The 18,324-nt window shown below is 43.8% G+C and overlaps 1 protein-coding gene and 1 long non-coding RNA gene across 2 annotated transcripts; one reads left to right on the top strand and one right to left on the bottom strand.

Moving 5' to 3' along the window:
- The first annotated feature begins 2,032 nt into the window (after positions 1-2,032).
- On the top strand, positions 2,033-11,238 carry LOC125712206 (uncharacterized). The gene is made up of 3 exons (XR_007383213.1): positions 2,033-2,099; positions 8,133-8,243; positions 10,906-11,238. It is a non-coding gene; the product is annotated as an uncharacterized LOC125712206 (long non-coding RNA).
- Positions 5,765-18,110, bottom strand: meis3 (myeloid ecotropic viral integration site 3). Its single transcript, XM_048981991.1, has 12 exons — positions 17,418-18,110; positions 13,969-14,108; positions 13,509-13,683; positions 13,303-13,353; positions 12,858-12,908; positions 12,567-12,716; positions 12,065-12,173; positions 11,315-11,460; positions 8,684-8,760; positions 8,309-8,367; positions 8,127-8,213; positions 5,765-7,297 (listed from the first exon to the last, which is right to left on the bottom strand). The coding sequence occupies exons 1-12, from the start codon at positions 17,427-17,429 to the stop codon at positions 7,107-7,109; spliced, it is 1,248 nt and encodes a 415-aa protein (XP_048837948.1). The 5' UTR covers positions 17,430-18,110; the 3' UTR covers positions 5,765-7,106.
- Positions 18,111-18,324: the final 214 nt, after the last annotated feature.

The raw sequence follows: 18,324 nt of genomic DNA, 5'->3' as shown, positions 1-18,324 counted from the left end.
TAGCACGTCCTTGGACTATTGGGGGAAAACTACACGGTACAGGAAGAATAAGCAAACTCCTCCCCCCCCCCCCCCCCCTTTTTTTTTGTTTTTATATAAAATATCACCAAAAGGAAGGAAGGTTCAAGTTTTACCGCACTTTGGGGACATTGTAGTCCCCAAAAGTGATCTATGCAAACCCACACATACAAAGCTGAGTCTAACCACCAACCTTTGGAGGTAGGAGGCAACTGATGCTCACCGAGTCTTGTGCATCCCTAATGATGGTAAAAAGATCATACAGGCACTCACCCGGTCAAAAGCGTCCTACATACGGATATCTCGTACTTACGAACGGACAAGCATTACGCCTATTACATACGTTTTTTTAGCTAAATGCAATGGATTGTAATAACGAACGCACACACTCCTTTGTGACGCTCGTGAAAACATCGCGCGGTTTCAATGGCTCGTCGGCTCGAGGTACAGTGCAGTACCGTATGTAGTTACTTTTGTGATTTCTGTATTATTGTGTGCCGAGTTATTTTTCCGACTTACCTACAAATCTGACCAAAAGACAAACTCAGGGAACGGACCTGCCTGTTATACGGAACTCCATGTACCCATCACAGTGGATAAGCAGCTTTAGTAATGCCCTTCTGGCTGAAAAACTTACCCTAAAAAGATTATTTTTCACCTAGTCATTTATAAATCGCTGCCTCAGCAGGGTCAACCCATTATTCCAGTGCCCCTGGAGCAGTTTTTGGGATCAAGGGCCTTGCTCCAGAGCCCAAGAGTGATACGAGTGCTCTACCAGCCAGCCGCCGTGAGATCTTGCCCACTTCATGCCCTCGATTCCGGTGTAGACCCTCAGCGGGCCGCACACCTTACATTGGTCACAGAAAACTGCAGATTCGCCACTTTGCATTGCAGTTTGCTGCTCATGCTGAGCGTCATGTTGCCACCTAGTGGGAAACAGCGGTAGCCCTCTTGTCTTGCCCTGTTGTACTGGTCTCTTTAGCAGCAGATGGCAGCATCAGCCCGGTTCTGATCTTCTCAAGGAAGCCTGATTTCCACAAATCAGCAGTTCTGTTTTTATTTCTTGAATGCGAGGGGAAATGAGCCTTAGGTTTTGCATAGGTATGGATATGTAAATAAAATGAATTAATACTGTACTCAATATGAAATGCGACATCGGTGTTTTCTTTTAGCTTTTGTTACATTTCTACCTAAAAGTTACTTAAAAGTCAAGCATACCTAAGACTGAATCCCATATTTTTCATCTCTCTAAGGTCTTTATTTTGGAACAAAATCAGATAGGCTCCTGTTATTACTTCATTAGCTTTCTTTTCTCTACTCTATCTCTCTCACCGTGTTTAGAAGTGCTCTCTCCATATTTCACTGAGCAACAAAGGAAGGGTAAGGCCTTACGCACGCGCGCGCGCGCGCACACACACACACACACACACACACACGAAGAAGTTTCCCCATCTGCACAACCACACAAACACTCCCACATATAAACACTCCCTGGAACATGTTACTGCATAATCCCCTGGTAACACACACGCTCATTTCATTTCGATGCACATAGCGCAGCTCAACTCTGAAACTGGAGAACAACCAGAAAAGCCTAAGATGCACTTGGTATGCATTCTGGATTTAAATTATTACAGCGTGTCTTAGCATACACTTTGTATATCTGACGTAATATAACATACATCATATCTTCGGGTTAAAGACACAGTAACAGCACATGGACTATTCCAGTTAAGATGCATGATCAAGCACCTCAGTATATATGTGTGTGTGTCTATAAATATATATATATATATATATATAGAGCTAGCATACATTTGAGATGTAATACAGATGTACAGTGATCTCATAAATAAAATATATTGCCCTGGGGAGTAAGGTTCTGAAAACACAGATGGTTAATGCCTGGGGCAACAAGGCAAAGGGAAAGGGTCTCTCTGCAAAGGGAAAAGAAAACGGATTTCCTGCCATTTTTAACGCACAATCTCACAGTGCCACTGCAGGACCAAATGAACACAGTCTCTCAAGTCACGCTGTCTGCTCTAGCCAGGGACTGATTACACAACTCAGCTGCTATAAAGGTAGTATAATCCCCTTTGAATATGTACGTATTTCAAAAGAATTTTGAAAGAATTACTCAATAATGAATGAAACCATCATAAATGAACATAGAGTAAGATTCCTAAATAAAATATTCATAAAATAAACAATTAATGACTGAAGGCTACTTCTGCGCTCTCATGTTTATGTTTAATTTTTCTTGTTCCAAACCAAGTGCATAGCATGAGCCACAGATTAGAAGCGGTTGCACGGTAAAACGTATAGTAAAATCATCAGTAACGTAGGTCGTGGTGTTAAATATACTTCTCAGCATATGGATATGCAACGAGAGAGTGATATAATAATTATCATGATAATTACTATAACTGTATAAAAATGGTAAGAGTAATAATTGAAAACAGATTTATGAACATAGCCTAATAAGGAAGGGCGCGCACACGCACTTTGAGCAACAAGCGCACGTCGTGGGAGGTATGTCACCATTTCTGCTCTTTGGGCCAAGGAAATGGCAGGTGAGGTCGACTGGGACAGTTTTTTTGCGTTGTACACGTCCAGCAACTTTAATTTAGTTTTAGCAAAACAAAAGAGCACCGTTATTCGCTGTGATCGACTGCTACTGTCCTTTACAGTGTCCTATACGAGCCGGACCAGCTGACGCCGGTTCCAGCATTGTGTTACACGTAGCCCAAACATCCACAATATGGCTTTTCTCCCTTCTGGCCATTATTAAAAGCAAGCATTGAATTCTCGTGTTACGGTACACGGCACAATAAGTATTTTAAAATATCTATATATTCCCAGATCAGTTGAGTGGTAAACTGAGAATCTTTGCAATGATTTAATCTTTCGCGGCTGGTTGCTGGTGATGCGGTTCAGAATGAACTTTTACAGATTTCAATGTTGAACTTTCACCGTGCGTTTTTTTCCCGATTACAATACGATACGAGGTTTATGGTCAGACGCCGATAACTGGGTTTGTTCCTGGGTCAGAAGAGACTGATGTCTGGATTTCCATCGATTTGCATGACATCCCGCCACCTTAACATACTGTTGCAGACTCAATCCTGCTAACTAATGTTATTCGCGGTCGGCGAACTTCGTCAGACGCAATAAATGGACATTTGGACTGTGGTCCGAGGGGCTGCTTCCCACTGTCTTACGTGTGTATGGATTAATCCCAGCCTTTTTGGTTTACATCCCAGTCCTCTATTCTCCTTTTTTCCCTTTGTGGCTTTGCCCCCCTTTTTCCTTCATTCCAATCTTTGTCCTGAAAAAAAAAAACGGCCTAAGTATACCAGCCCGATGGCCCCTCCCTCATATTTGTTTCACTTTCTACCCCCAAGCTGCTCTCCGCCATCCGCTCCCGCTTGTCTGTAGTCTGACAGGTGTGTAATTGGATGATTAATGATCGGCAGTGCAGCCCCCCAGCCCCCTGCAGGCCCTCACTCATGCAGGCATGCATTCATACTCTCGCACAAAGAATGGGCTACTGACAGACCCTCATGCACACACCCACACACACACATACACAGACCTACACTTATGCATGTCCATTCATTTCTATGGGCATAAGCCTAATCCCAAAAATGATGACCTTACCCCCTACCCAGCCCTAACCTTAACGATAAGTAACCAAATAAAATTTGAGACTCTTGGCATTTTTACTTTTTCGATTGCATTCACAGATTTTTATGCAATTGAATTTCCTCTTTTGGGGCTGAAAAAGTATCAAAATAACAGGTTTTTATCACATTGTGGGAACATTTGGTTCCCCCAATGTAATATATACCTGGACCACAGATACACACACACACACACACACACACACACACTTGCATACACGTGCACACAAAGACCACCCCTATACAGACTCATTGCCAAGATCCCAAAATGCTTATTATTAACCCTGGTTCACATCTTTGGTACGTAAAGGTGACCAAAGTCATATATTATAACGCACATGGGTGAGAGATTCCCTCACGTGCATCTCCGGAGTCTGTTGCCTTGTGGGAAAATTCAGCTTATTTGGGGGCAGCAGGCATGAACAGTGACCCATCCAGTCTGCTGATTTATCGGCCAAAATTCTACAAACTAACTAATGTGAACCATGGCGAGAGAATCGCAGGATGAAAGGGGAGGCGAAGTCTGCGCCAGGCTGACCCAGCCCACGGATACGGGGGAAGCGGGCGTCTGCACCGCGCTCCGAATGCCTCGCCGAAACCCGGCATGCTTTGTGATCCTTCTGTTTTTCTCAGGAACTGAAGCAGAAGGTCTCGGAATGCCAGAAATTTCCCGTAGTCCTCCATTCATCCAGCCGCTCCACAGGCTGAGACCCTAACGCCAAGCATCTGTGTTACATCACACCTTAGAGCGACACCAACCTAATAAAAGATACAGCTGAATTATTTATCTGCTTTTCATACCCTGGCTGCACTAGCGTGCATGCATGCTTGCACGATGCCATCATGTCGCATTTCCATGTCACCCAACACTGTCAGAAAAAAGTACCAGTTTGTACCTTTGAGGGCACAATTACTTGTCACTGAGGCTGTACCATCAAGCATCAGTTATACCCTAGTTGTAGGTACATGCACTTTTTTAGGTACAGAAATGGGGTACATTAATGCTGTTTGTACCTTTGAGGGCACAATTACTTGTCACTGGGGCTGTACCATCAAGCATCAGTTATACCCTAGCTGTAGGTACATGTACTTTTTTAGGGACAGAAATGGGGTACATTAATGCTGTTTGTACCTTGGGTTTCGGTCTTCTGTGCCTTTTTTTCTAACCGCGAGGGACAGTCACTGTACCGACACTAAATCTTGTCTTCAGTAGCACTGCTGTGCAATACTACTGCACATGCGGTAACACATTTATTGCATCTTTGCCCTGTGAACAACACTCTGCATAGTATTTGGTGGAGTCCGTAGGTAATTTTATGATAATTGAGGCTGGGCTTTGTTTCTGTACTAAGACAATATTTGAGAAGAGAGTAGCTGTAGTTACAGACGCTAAATGTACTGGAGTGACAGATGGCCTTGCTGACAGGAAGAGGAGTTAAAGGGGTGTCCCGTGGGGTCATCATTGAGGGTCAAAGACCCAAACCACTTCCTGTTGACCCCTGGACAAACTCTGACCTCTGCTGCAAGCTGCATCAATCACCTGAGCAGACTTGTGGAGGGGGGGGGGGGGGTAAAAGGGAACAGGGGTGGCATTGGTGGGGGTTCGAGTGCAGAAGCTCAGATGTGGATTGAGTTCATGTTTGACATTTAATGACTAATTATCCTGCCTCAAATTTGAATTTTACAGAGAGAGAGGGACAGAGAAATGCAGGGCTGGGAAGTCCCAAGATAGAGAGAGTATGGGAGTATTATGAACTAATAACAACGGAGTAAGAAGGAATATAAAAATGTACATGGCTAAGTATGATCACAGAGAAATGAGCATAATGCTCTAAACGGGAAATAACCTTTTATGAGACCAACCAGAATGAATTTCAGTACAGCATGAGCCGCGGTTGCAGTTTTAATAGATTAATATATATGTTAATATATGTCCTTCAAAATATTGTACATTAAGCATTATAACCTATTATCTGTAAAATGCAAGGAAGACATTAATGTAACCGTGGATAGCTGTGAAGAGAGCAGTCCTGCTTATAGGGGAAAAAGAAATCACGACAATATATTTGAAAAAGAGCATTTTAATGTCATAATCATTATTATAACTGTTAACATCATCTTCTAAGTCCTTTGTTAGAAGGACACGGTCTGGGCTACAGCAGCTCTGTTTGTGTTTTGAGAGTCTTTTTGCCGGCCTCGTCCGTTCAGAGGCGAGACAGGAATGACCCCGAGTCTCTACCGCAGTCGGAGGAGATTACGAGGCAGTTCTGTACAGAGGTGCACGTGCAGCGAGGGGGGCAGCATAAATGCCTGTGTGACGGGAAGAGCTGTTTTAGATGCGCGTGTCATGGCTGGGTGGGTGGCGGGGGGGCGGGGCTGCTCTGGCGGTCACATTGACCCACGGGGGGGAAGACTTGGTTGAAGGCCGATGTGTGGCGCAGGCTGTGGGAACACCCAGGGAAGAGGCTCCCGCAGACACCCTGGCTGGCTGGAAGTACTTTGAAAAGGGAAGTATTAACGCCATGGAGGCTAAGGGAAATCCTTAGAATGTTTACAGACGGCAAAGACTGCCATGTTAAAAAAAAGAAAACATATAAAAACCTTCAAGTCCTTTCTCTGATACATATTTCTATTTACAGAAAATAATAAACAAAAAAAGACATTCGCGGAAATGTGGTGTGGTCGCAGAATGAAGACAGCGGCATCATTTGCCCATTCATGTGCTGCTTTGTGAGTTCAGGCCATTCTGGGGGGGGGGGGGGCATTAACCAGGCAGAGATGGGAAGACTGAGACGGTGCAGTTCGCCTTTTTAGGTGAGACGGCCCCTCTGCCCCCTTTCACGTAGCTCCCTGCGCGTTCGGGGATTTTTGGGCGGCCGGAAAATCCAGGGGACGGTGCTTTGTAAGGGAGCGGCAGCTGCATCTCGTCATCGGATGGTTATCGCTGTTCCGGCGCGAAGCGGACAGGCCTCCCAGTGGCCGCGGCGGCGTGACCTTCGGAAGAGCGAGGGTGGAGAAGGTACCCAGTGCGCGGGGGATGACGGGTGGGGGGGGGGGGCTTTTAGAAAATAATGGGTTCTTTGTGCCACTGGGCTAATTTGTGGGAGGAGAGGACAGGAAGAGAGGAGAGGAGTGCGTCTGAATCAAAGGCTGCGCTTTGTGGTGTGTTTGATCTCGGCTTGCAAATAATATTGATATTTGCTGCTTGGTGTTTATGACGTTATTTATATTTCTGCACATATAGCAGTGTTTTCGTTCTGACTGCTGTAAATAAGTGAATGTTTATGTGTATAAGTTTGGAGAGAGTCTGGATGTGTAAGCCAGACCGTGCTGATTGGCTGTAGGTGGTGACAGTGCCTCGGTGTGGGTGTGGCCTCCCTGTTCATGCCCCTCCCCCATCCCCAGTTAATGCGCATGTATGTCCAGGCCCTGGCCTATGAGGGGCTCGGCAGGATGTGGGTGGGGGGGTGGGTGCAGCAGCATGGCTGGGTGTGGGGCTGGGTATGGATGCAGGGAAGGGGGACCGTGGGAGTACCCTGGCTGGGGTAGGACAGGCCCGGGGTAATCTGAGGATAAGGTTGTCATTCCTTGAAGTCCTGTTGAGACATTCATGGGGGAAATAATTTGCGATTAATTCAGGCAGGGTACATTCAGTTATACAGAGTGCAAAATCAGCTGGCTTGGTATTGGTTTGGCAGTAAGAGCTGGTGGAGGCTAATTGTCGAGTCACATTTGAAAATATATTAGCCGGTGGTCTCGGGACTTGGTGGGTTTGGCTTTGGGGCACAATGAACGGTATTTATAACAGACGTGCGACAATGTCTACCTCACCATTTCCAGTACAGGGGACCCTCAGCCAGACTTGTGAGTTTGTAAATGAAGTGCAAATGAAGCCTTTACAAAGTGCCCCCACAATCGTGCTGCAGCCAAACTGTGCAGCTTTCATATTTAATAACCAGAGAGCTGTGGTTTATGTCCCCCCGCGCCCCCCCCCAGGTCCCCTCCTCTAATTAACGCTTCATTATCTACGCTGTTTATACTAGAGTATTTCTTCAAAAGCACTGCTGTAAAAATGTGGTATCTAATGAATGGAGCACCCAGAGAGCGGTGACACTCAGATATGTAAAATATCTCTGTGATCGCGATTAACACTGCGATTAAGTCAACATTTGGAGTGGTTTGAGGAAACATGCATGCATATGGAGCGTCGAGAATTTAGCTAGCTGTACAAAATATGTTACAATTAACAAATTGCACTCCCGCCCCCAATGACTAGCTAGCCTACACTACCTTGTCTGCTGCGCCCCTCTACAAACTGTCATATAGCCTGACCTGAGTCATTAGAATTGGTCTTAGAAGCAGCTATACCTCTTATCTGTGTTGCTTGTATTCTTTGTATGTGTAATATTGTCCTGTATCTCTCACCTGCAGTCCTGAGGCCCAAATGGGACTGTCCTTCCAGTCCGTAGCCCCCCATCGCTGCTCCTTCTGGACTATAGGGGGCGCCTTGACCTTCGCCAGACAAAGAAAAGGGAACGTCAGGTACGCTGATGCACACACAAAGTCACGGGTGAAGAGTCATATCAAACGCAGCAAATTTTCCCCACCTGAGCGATTTGACTGGTCTATCATGGGCTGGACTATTCTGCGCCTTGCATTGATAAACCTGGAATAGAGATAATGGAAAGTTACACACAGGACATGTCATATGGTCACGTGCTTAGGGAAAGTGACACTTCACCTGCTACTTTGCATCACATTAAATGTCCTTCCTGTCTACATAAAATTCCATCGCATCTATCTATCTATCTATCTGTCTGTCTGTCTGTCTGTCTGTCTGTCATCTGCATTATTGCATGGACATATTAAATAAAAACAACAAAATACTCTACTTTTGCTTCAGAGTATGAACCAATTGTGCTGTATTGATTAATTCAGAGCAGGAGGCTGCTATAAACTGCACCAACAGTGATGGTACTGACCAGTTGTTGACCTGCAGGATGGTGAGACCGGTGTCTTGGGAGAGCTGCTTTTTCTGCTCTTCAGAAGGGTACGGATGCTGGGAGAGGACACACAGAATCATGTCAGTATATCATACAGTATATTCTGTGCACACTGGTCACACTCACGGGATCGGAGTGTGAGGGAAAATGCTGACAGCGGGTGAGTTCTGATGTCGGTGCTGCTCGCCGCCTTTCACAAGGCACCCATCGACGCGCTAATGATGCAATTAAAATATACCTCCATCCTCAACAAAGCACCATGGGAAATTACAATGGTGAAGTGCGTGCGGGATGCAGACTGAGAGAAGCCGAGGGAAAACTGTTTAATCCGCATGCCTCAGTAGCTGCGCCTGCGTCTGCGCAGTTCTCTCCGGTGGCACAACGCTAAGGAACACATGGAGCATGGTGGAGGAGATGAAATGCAGTGAGATGAAATGCAGTGAGATGAAATGCAGTGGTGTAAATTCTCTGATTCGCTTTACTGCTGGGCCTTAAGACAGGGCAGGCAGGGCAAGAGGAAAAACCTCTCCCTACATTTCTCTCTTCTTCCTCTCCACCACACCTCCCCCCCCCCCCTTTCTCTTCTCTCTCTCTCTCTCCCACTCTGGGGCGATGAGGCAGTACCTTCGGTAATTAGGATCCTTTCAGGAAGTCATTAAAACCGTTCCAATTATCTGCTAATTAACACATACTTGTTACAATTCCAGTCATGACTAAGTGTTCAGTCCATTTCTCCGGTTTAGCAGTTCAATTGAATTACTTTCGACGTATTTTATTAACACGAAAACTGTACATGTGTAAAATAGCTATCAAAAAAAGCAGAAGATCTTGAAAGTACCTTCCTATGTATATATGAAAACAGGCTTTTTTAAATGGAGTCGACCAAAAGACATATCAATTAAAAAAAACGGCAGCTTCATTCTCAGCATTAAAAATCTGCATTGATAGCAGCGTAGACACTGTGACGCAGGAACAGTCCCCATACAAAACAGCGGAATACAGGATTTACAAAGGAAAGGTCCATCCATCTTTCATAACTACTTATCTGGTACAGTGTTGACAGACAGCAAAGGACACAATGAAAGGGACCAAACCCCCAGGATGCCGGTTGAATTACATAAACGAGAGTAGCTGTTCCCTCCTTCCTTCTACACTGTGTATTTCCTGGACAAGGCTGCATGTTCACCATGACCTGATGAGCAGTTTATATAGCTGCGTATCTCACCAGACCTGTAAGCCAATGAGTAAAGCAGGTTGAAGCCCCCCCACCTTCCCCTCCCCCCAGGGCTAACTTTCAGGTTCTGAGTCTGTGTCCTTAATCGACCTGCCGTCCTGCGGTTTGCCAAACGGTAGTAGCTCTATTCACGGCTTCTGAATTCAGTGTCTAATACAGCACTGCAATGGTGCCGGATAGTGTAGTTATAAGGGGGCGGTGCTGTAAAATATGTCCAGACACGCATCACATAGCGACGGAGTTCTGTTCCTACGACTAGGATGTTAAGCGAATTGGTCGATAAGCCAGGACCTGACCCATGGTGATATTTCAAGCCTGCTGTACTGGTAGGGGGTTTGGCTGAATCATCTTTAGATGTATGTCACCTATGCACCGTTCGTAGCATTTTGTGTATTTATAAATGTTTATACAGTAGTGTACTGTGCTGTAATAAACAGAATAGAGGAAAACGTATACGTTGCATAAGTTTGCATACTGTAAATGCAGCAAACGGGAGGACGTGTAGGGGTCTTCGGTGCAGCTTTCGAGAAGAATCCCGTAAGTGTGGTCTGCTGTGTAATTTTCCTTTGTTCATGAATTTCACGACGGCGTCATAAAAGTTTATTAAATTGCCGTTCCACTTTCATAAACCGTTCAACATTCGGGTCCATACTCCCTAGTTCTAATAAAGCCACATTTGCCTTCGAAAACATACCAGCTAACGCCTTTGCAGTGAACTGCTTTTATTCTGCTACTCCTTCCATTCTACCCGCTACTCCTTCCTCTGCTACTGTGCTTCCGACTCCATTAAATCTTGTACCGTGTACGATACCAGCTGGCCAGAGAGCTGGACACAAGTCCATGTGGTCGCAGGTAGGTCATTGAGTGAGGAGTGTCTGTATTATATGCAGTTGTGGAAAAAATTAAGAGACCTCTCTGTATCTTTAAATAAATCTGCCTTTTTAAATCCTGGTTCTGCTGGCTGAAGGCTACGCTGAGCAGCAGGCTGCTTCCAGGTTGAAAATTTCTAAGACAGCAGGACACAAGAACAAGGCGAAGCAGGAGACACTGGGAACGACCAGAAACCAGCCAGGTAGAGGGCAGAAGTGACTTTCTAATGCCAGAGATGACCGTTAACTTATCCGACAGTTTTTCATGAATTGGAAGATGACATCAAGTGACCTTCAAAAGGAATGGGAAAAGTGCAGGTATGACGTGCACTGATAGGACAGATCGTATCAGGCTCCTAGAAGCAGGACTGAAGTCCCAAAAGGCAAGGAAGAAGCTCTTCATTGAAAAAAGAAAAAAAAAATTGTGCTGTGGTCTTCATTAAGAAACAGGGTGTGAACGGCGTGTTTTGGTGGCACTTTCAGTATCTGCTCTGTCTCATTGCTCACCGATAGATGCTGGAAGAGCCAAGCCCTCATAATGTTAGTGGCTACTTTGGGGAAGATCCCCCGCTTCTTGTTGTTCCTCCTGTCCCGGTCGGTCTCGTCTTCCTCGCCCGTGCTGGGGGAGGCCACGGCGCCATCGAGACCGTCCCCTGCCATCCGGGGAGACAAGCGGAGAGGATCGTCACCACGGACACGTGGTACGGAAGAGAGTCTGTCGGGTTTTACTCTGTGGCCCATAGTTTCTCGTGCATCTGCATACCCAGCAAAACCTAACATTTCCAGTAATACATACAGAGTCTCAGACAAAATGTCACCTTAGATCCTCTGCCTAATTATATCTTGTGAAGTGCAGGGCCCCCTGAACCTGCCAGGTTATTTATGCCCCTCTAACACACCCTGATCACTGTTTGTAACAGAGCAGAGTCTGCATGCCTACAGTACTGTGTATCTGGGAAACAAAAGCACATTTATGTACATATGTAGATATCTTTTCCCTATATATATTCTATCCGCTCTATTTTTCAATGCAGTCTGAAGTGACCAATTCATTCTTAAAAAAATGCAGCCACCAAAAGCCCCGAGGCCTGGAAAAATACATCTCTTCACGATTATCAGTGGAATAATATAATTATCAGTAATGTCAAAGTGATTATTTAGTGCTGCTCAGTGCTGAGCAGTACGGAGAGGAGTCTCCATACTCCATACTCCAGTGAGGCTTTCAGCATGAGGCGGTCGAGCGTCCGTGAGGCATACCGGCGTCACTGCAGTCGGTGCCATGGGAAGGCATGCCGCAGGAGGAGGGGCCAGGGGTCCCCGAGGGGGTAGAAACGCAGTCCTCTGGGTCCCGCAGCCACGACTGGTTCTGGACAAAAGCAATGTGAGGAATGAATGAGGGTAGATCCGCACAGGGCCATGTCTGAAGCAAGCCTCTCACGTCAAGTTAGAGACACACTAACTTAAAACTTTATAGTATATTATATTAGATATTAGTATATTAGATAGTATATATAATATATAGTATATATACAGTATATTCCATATTGAATAATACTAGTAATAATAATAGTTACTCTCCTTTTTTGAAAACAAAAATTAGGCTATCTAGCAAAAATATTTAACTTTTCAAAAAGAATTGATTCTTCAAGATTCTGCGTGCTTTTAGTGGTGCATCGTCATACCTATAGAGGCTGCTTGTACGTAAGCCAGCCTGTTTTTTTCAGTGGGTCTGACTAGCATAGATATGGCTGTAACTCACCTGATCTGATAGACTGGTGCAGGAGCCAGTGAAATCCTCCATGTCTGACTTTGACCCGCCCTCCCGATCATCCAGGACCAGGTCAGTGGGCATTTTACCTTTCAGACAGGTGATGTAACGGTGGCAGAAGTTGTCACAGAGGTCATGGACCTTAAAGTAAAACATCACAAAGAGGTTTATAAATGCTACATGTAAGAGGCAGACCGTAGCTATTGAGGTCTGTTATTCCTGAGAACTGAAAACGACAGGCAAGGGAAGGCTAGAGGGGCGAAGTGAGATGAAAGCCAGTACCTTCTCAAGTTCCAGCAAGTGGAAGCGCAGGACCTGAATCGCCTGAATCATCTTGAATCAAGTGGAAAGAGAGCAGAAAATTATAGTCGTGTTGCCTGTGACAGTGTTTCCCAATCCGTTCCTCAGGGACCCTCAGACGGTCCATGTTTTTGCTACATCAGAAACGTGGACTGACTAGCAGGGGGCTAAGAAGGAGCAAAAACATGGACTGACTGTGGGCCCCCGAGGACTAGATTGGGAAACACTGGCCTATGATAATGACAGACTAGGATTTCCTTATACTTCAAAAGACGAGACCCTTACATAGAGTACAAAGTGCTGCTTGAGTATTGAAACTGAAAGAAACTGAACATAACTAGGAATCCATGCTCTAAAAGCAAGATAGGATCAGGAAGTAGGAGAATGTGTGTGAAAGTGTGTATCTTTGCCTATGCGTGTTGCATACCAAGTTGTCCAGTTCGGGGTTTGATGAAAAAATCGGCTTCTCTGAGCGAATCTGAGGAGCGTGAAAAAAAATCAGTGTTGCATTAGTGATTATGCCAGTATTTCCAATATTAATGGCTGCCTAAAGTTATTTTAATATTTACAGTAGAAGCTCTGAGCAGAAAAACCAACTGCGCTACGAGAGCAGAGACGGACATGTGCGGGCACCTGCTTAGCAAAAGCAGTGATGTCGTCGTTAAACGAGTCGGAGGAGCAGACGTCATTGTGGCTGGTCCCCCCGTGGAGGTGTGGCTGACTGGACGACGCGGTGGAGTCCCGCGGAGAGCAGGTGGCCAGCTCACACTTCTCAAACACCAGAGCCAGCAGTGGAAACAGGGGGTGACTGAGAAGCGACGAGATTGAAGAGTGAGTTTTAACTAAGCGGCAGGCAGACGCATTGGCATATGCTGCGAGAAACGCAAGCAAGTTAGAGAGCAGAGATGTGAAGGGCAACCAAATTAGTAGTCAAAGGGCAACCAATTAATGTACAACAGAAACAACATCTAAAAACACATGCATGGACAGTAAAGGGATATCAAATCGATACTATGCATCGGCTATGCAACACACACACTCAATACACAATAGCCCACTGTGAAGTAAATTAGACTTGGATGATTGTACTGACCCATATATCTGGTCTCGGTGGTGTTTGAGGGAGTCTGCAACAGGGTGGCCATAGTGGGGGGGGGGAAGTGACCTCATGGTTTCTCTGTACCCCCCCACAAGCATGCCCTCTGACCCTGAGAACTGCACCAGGTCCTCATACTGAAAGAAAGAAGAGGTTTATACTTCTCGGAGAGAGGGAGACCGAAAGGCTTGAGTGAAGGGTAATGGAGGTCATGATTAATGCTGTTACCGGTCGAAGGAATGGCCGTGATTATTTGAGATCAGTAACACGCGTAGTATGAGCGATAACGAAAAGGAAGGCAGATGGAAAACTGCCAGGAGGAGCCCAGCGCCGCGCGTGGGGTCGTTAGCCGCATATGAGTTTCTCTCCTCCTCGTTAATTACTGAAACTGGAGGCTCTTTGATGTGCGATTTTTCTGCACGCATCGCCTCACCGTTGCCGACAACCTCGGTGGGACGCACACCAACATGCACGCAGCTGTCTGTAAACATTAATGAGCTCTACTCTCCAACATACTTTCGCACACTAAAACAAAAAAATACAAATACGCAGAGGCATACACGCACACTCACCCTGTACTAGAAGCACCAATAGCAAAATAAACACGTGTCAATTTCTTCAAAATTCACGCACATTATAGGTACACTTCACTCATTATATATTGCATGATTATATAATTAGTTACATAGTATAATACAAGCGCAATTTTGTATCGGATATTTGATGCAATTTGGTTTACGCATCCACCTGCTCCAAGAAAGTAGCACGGCATCATAATTTTATCATTAACATGGCGTATTACAAGCAACGCCTGTTCCAGCGATAGTAACATTCACTGTCCTCTTTTCAAAAGCGCGAGACGAACTCTGGAATCATTTTTCAAAATGCAGAATTGAGATGAATGGAAATAATATTAGAAAGTTACATTCAAGGATCTCTCACTAACACACAAACTTTATCCTTCAGACAATTACAATACCAAAATCCTGTTTTGGCTTGTGCTGGAAATGCATATGAATCATGTTAATGAAAAATAAAAGAGGTTATTTGCTTAAGGTCGGATTACTTTATTGAAATAATATTTTACCTGCGGCCTGTGACTGTTCTGTCATGAGATTGTTTTTGGAGTGTAGTGTTTATGTTTTATTTTTGTTTTGTTTTATTTGTAAAACTAAAGAAGCTTTTACAATCTTTCAGATTCTACATACCTTTGTAATAATTCCAAGGAAATCACGTGATTTTTTCACTTATTCAGTTTGAAATGTCGTCTTATTGTGGTACTATAATTAATTCAGCATTGAAACTTTAGAACCGGTTAACAAGAAATGTTTCAACTGATACAAGCCAAACAACATATACATTTATGTTTAATTAATATATTTGCACGCCGTTTTATTACACCTCGAAAGGCGTTTACACATTTTCATTTCTGTTAATCGTTTCAGTGCCCTTCAAAAGTATAATAATGTAAGGAAGTTAAGATTACAACTGAAACAAAGCGTGTAATGCTCGATATGGTAAAGAACTTAAAGTATATTATTTAAAAATCTGTATATATTATGACGAACGCTTGTGAAAAACATTCTGTCATGATTTTATTTATTCTCCAAATAGTTATAGACCATAGTGTGTTTATGTGACTCAACTGTTAGGCCTACTTTTTATATTAAATAACACCACTGTAAATATAATTTTAACAGCGCAACGGTGCCGTGCTTTAATAATTTGCGTGTTAGCAGTGTGGTCCTGTTAAAGTTTCTCGTTAATACCAAGTTCCTTCCAGCGACGCCCGCCATCAAGCGAAAGGTTCATCTCGTCATATTTCAAACGTGCCAAAGAACGATCCCATTTTAGCACTTAATAAATGAGACTTTTTAAAAAGTTTAATGGGTATATTTTGAAATATTTAATATCGAGATAGGATAGTGGATAAGTATATAGCATGCTGTGAAATGTATGTCTAATGACACCCATGTCTTTAGGATTCAAGGCGTATACTGTGCGGAAAGAAAAGAAGTATGGAGTTATTATAAATTGCACTTTTAAAAGTTACATATTGTTTAGTAATTCCAATACTGCTTCACCCCTGTGCTCGTGAGGTGTTCATGTACGCTGATGCATATATGTTGCAGAAATGGTTGGTAACATAATCAAAGACGGGCAAAACAATAACACTCATGTAAATATAAACCAGTAGCCTATGTGTTTTATGATGAAATTGTTTTCAATAAGATACGTAGGCTACTTCAGATACTAGGCCTGTATATATTTATAGCTATGCTAAAGATGTAAAACGACCAGTGTTTGTGCCTGCACTACCGAATATGTTGGCAATAAACAATTTAAATAATAATTATTAACATAACTGAATTGTAACATATGGAAACGTTTAATCGATAATTCATCATTAAACGTTCCACATAAATGAACTTTAGAATCAGTTATATATTCATATAGGTTAGACACAATCAAAGAAAAGAAAGGGAGAGTTCTGTTTAATAAATGATTTTATGGCCCGAAATTTCACGATAATTTTGTCCATCATATATAGAACAGGGCCATAAGGGGAGGGCAACATCTTGCACTGCGCTTGGCTCCAGTCATTAACTCACTGTAGCAAGAAAGTTGACCTACTTACCGACTTCGCCTTTCGCTCTTTCCGTCTGTCTTTTTCTCTATTCTTTTGCAACACGGTTTCTCCGTTCCCAAACTCCCCTTTCTTACTGACGATACTAGTCAGACAAAGCTTTTATTTTATACAGCCGTTTCGTACCTTGTTCTAAAACAAGTTAATTCGCATGAATTACTTCGACTGATGTACCCATGCAGTTCATGGTTAGACGTGAAATGATCATCTTCCTCCGCTGAATAAGTTTTGGTGAATAAACGCAGGATAGGTAGGCTACATCTGAGATTAATATATGTTTATCAGGTGAATATTTAACGATTCTACTTTTTAATTAAAACTACTAAGGCACACTGGCAACAATTATCAAACAGCATCTGATGCACAGCAATTGCAATTGGAGTGGAAAGTTGCATTATTATTATTTTTATTATTATTATTATAGTAAAAACAAGAATAACACTAATAATAATAATAATAATAATAATAATAATAATATATGTTCGTGAAGTTCCACCGTACCCATAAATACACGACTTGCATTATAGTCAGATATTAACTAAGCTTTTACAGTACAAGTAGCGATTCCCCCGGTGAAAGAACAGAGGGTAGTGAGTGGAGAGGCAATAGTGCCATGTCGAGTGGTCGAAATGGCACATAATAACAAGACGAACAAGACAGATGGAAAAACAGTCCTAGATCTCTAGATATTAAATGCGCGTATTTTATGATCATCGTGATTGAAGTATTCCGCGGTGGTAAAGTGTACAGAGATTGAGGGTTAGATAGTAATTATAATGATAACAGACAGCGAACCTACCCTTTTATCCATGCGACACGGAAGCCAATTCTACACCGGGGAAAACGAGATAGCGGAGTGGCTATCCAGCGCAGGCGTTTCTCCACTTGTATCCAGGTTATGCGATCAAAATAATGTGGTTTCGCGATGTGTAAAGATGCCCCGAAAGCCGGTAATAAAGCTAAGTCTATATTTCAAATAAAGGTAGAGTGTATACAGCTGTAGCAGAAAATAAATAACAATAGAAATAAATTATGTATAGACTATAATACACTTAGTAAAAAAAAGGATGCTGCCGTAATATAGTACTGTTGATATAAATACTACTATTATAGGCTGCTAAACAGGATGAACTAAGATAGGTGTGCTTAAATGAAAAATAATTTAGGAAAAAATAAAATTTTAGGGAGAATAAAATTTTGTATCAGATTCCCAAAAAAGGGGGCATATCCTTGGAGCGTCGGCTGAGACTGTTAGATGGTGCTCGGGGATCCTACACAGGCTGCGGCGTCGGTTCCTTCAGCGCAGCCAGGAACGCGGCGTGACTCCGGCTTCAGCGGGCGAGCAGGATGTTGAGGAGCGTTAGGGACGCCGTGCTTTTTGGCCGCTCCCGCTGTCCATCGACCGAGGCAGCTGGCTGGAATATGTCAGTGCGCGAAATGAGCGATGAAGCTTTAAGGGGATGGTGAAGAGACGGAGGGTGTGATGAAGGTTGGGAGTTGTTTGCGAGGTCAAAACGCGGCGGGGTATTACCACCCCCCCACCCAGCCTGGTCTTTTGACTTAGGCTCACGCATTACAAGCGGTCTCTCATTCATATCATTGGCACACTCCTTTACATACACACAAAAACACACACAAATAGGCGACTTAAACTGGTATTTGCACTTTGCAAAAGAAGATAAAAAAAAAACATCCGAAGTCGGCTT

The sequence above is a fragment of the Brienomyrus brachyistius genome, chromosome 17 (genome assembly GCF_023856365.1).
Source record: "Brienomyrus brachyistius isolate T26 chromosome 17, BBRACH_0.4, whole genome shotgun sequence".
In the NCBI taxonomy this organism is placed as follows: Eukaryota; Metazoa; Chordata; class Actinopteri; order Osteoglossiformes; family Mormyridae; genus Brienomyrus; species Brienomyrus brachyistius.
The sequence above is the reverse complement of the archived record's forward strand: the minus strand, read 5'-3'. Positions and strand labels throughout refer to the sequence as shown.

What these genes read in the sequence shown, in the direction of transcription:
- meis3 (XM_048981991.1), bottom strand. An exon ending in CACCGAGACCAGATATATGG is followed by an intron (nt 13,684 to 13,968) that starts GTCAGTACAATC and finishes GTCGCTTCTCAG; the next exon opens with TCACCCCCTGTTTCCACTGC. An exon ending in GCACCAGTCTATCAGATCAG is followed by an intron (nt 12,174 to 12,566) that starts GTGAGTTACAGC and finishes GCTTTTGTCCAG; the next exon opens with AACCAGTCGTGGCTGCGGGA.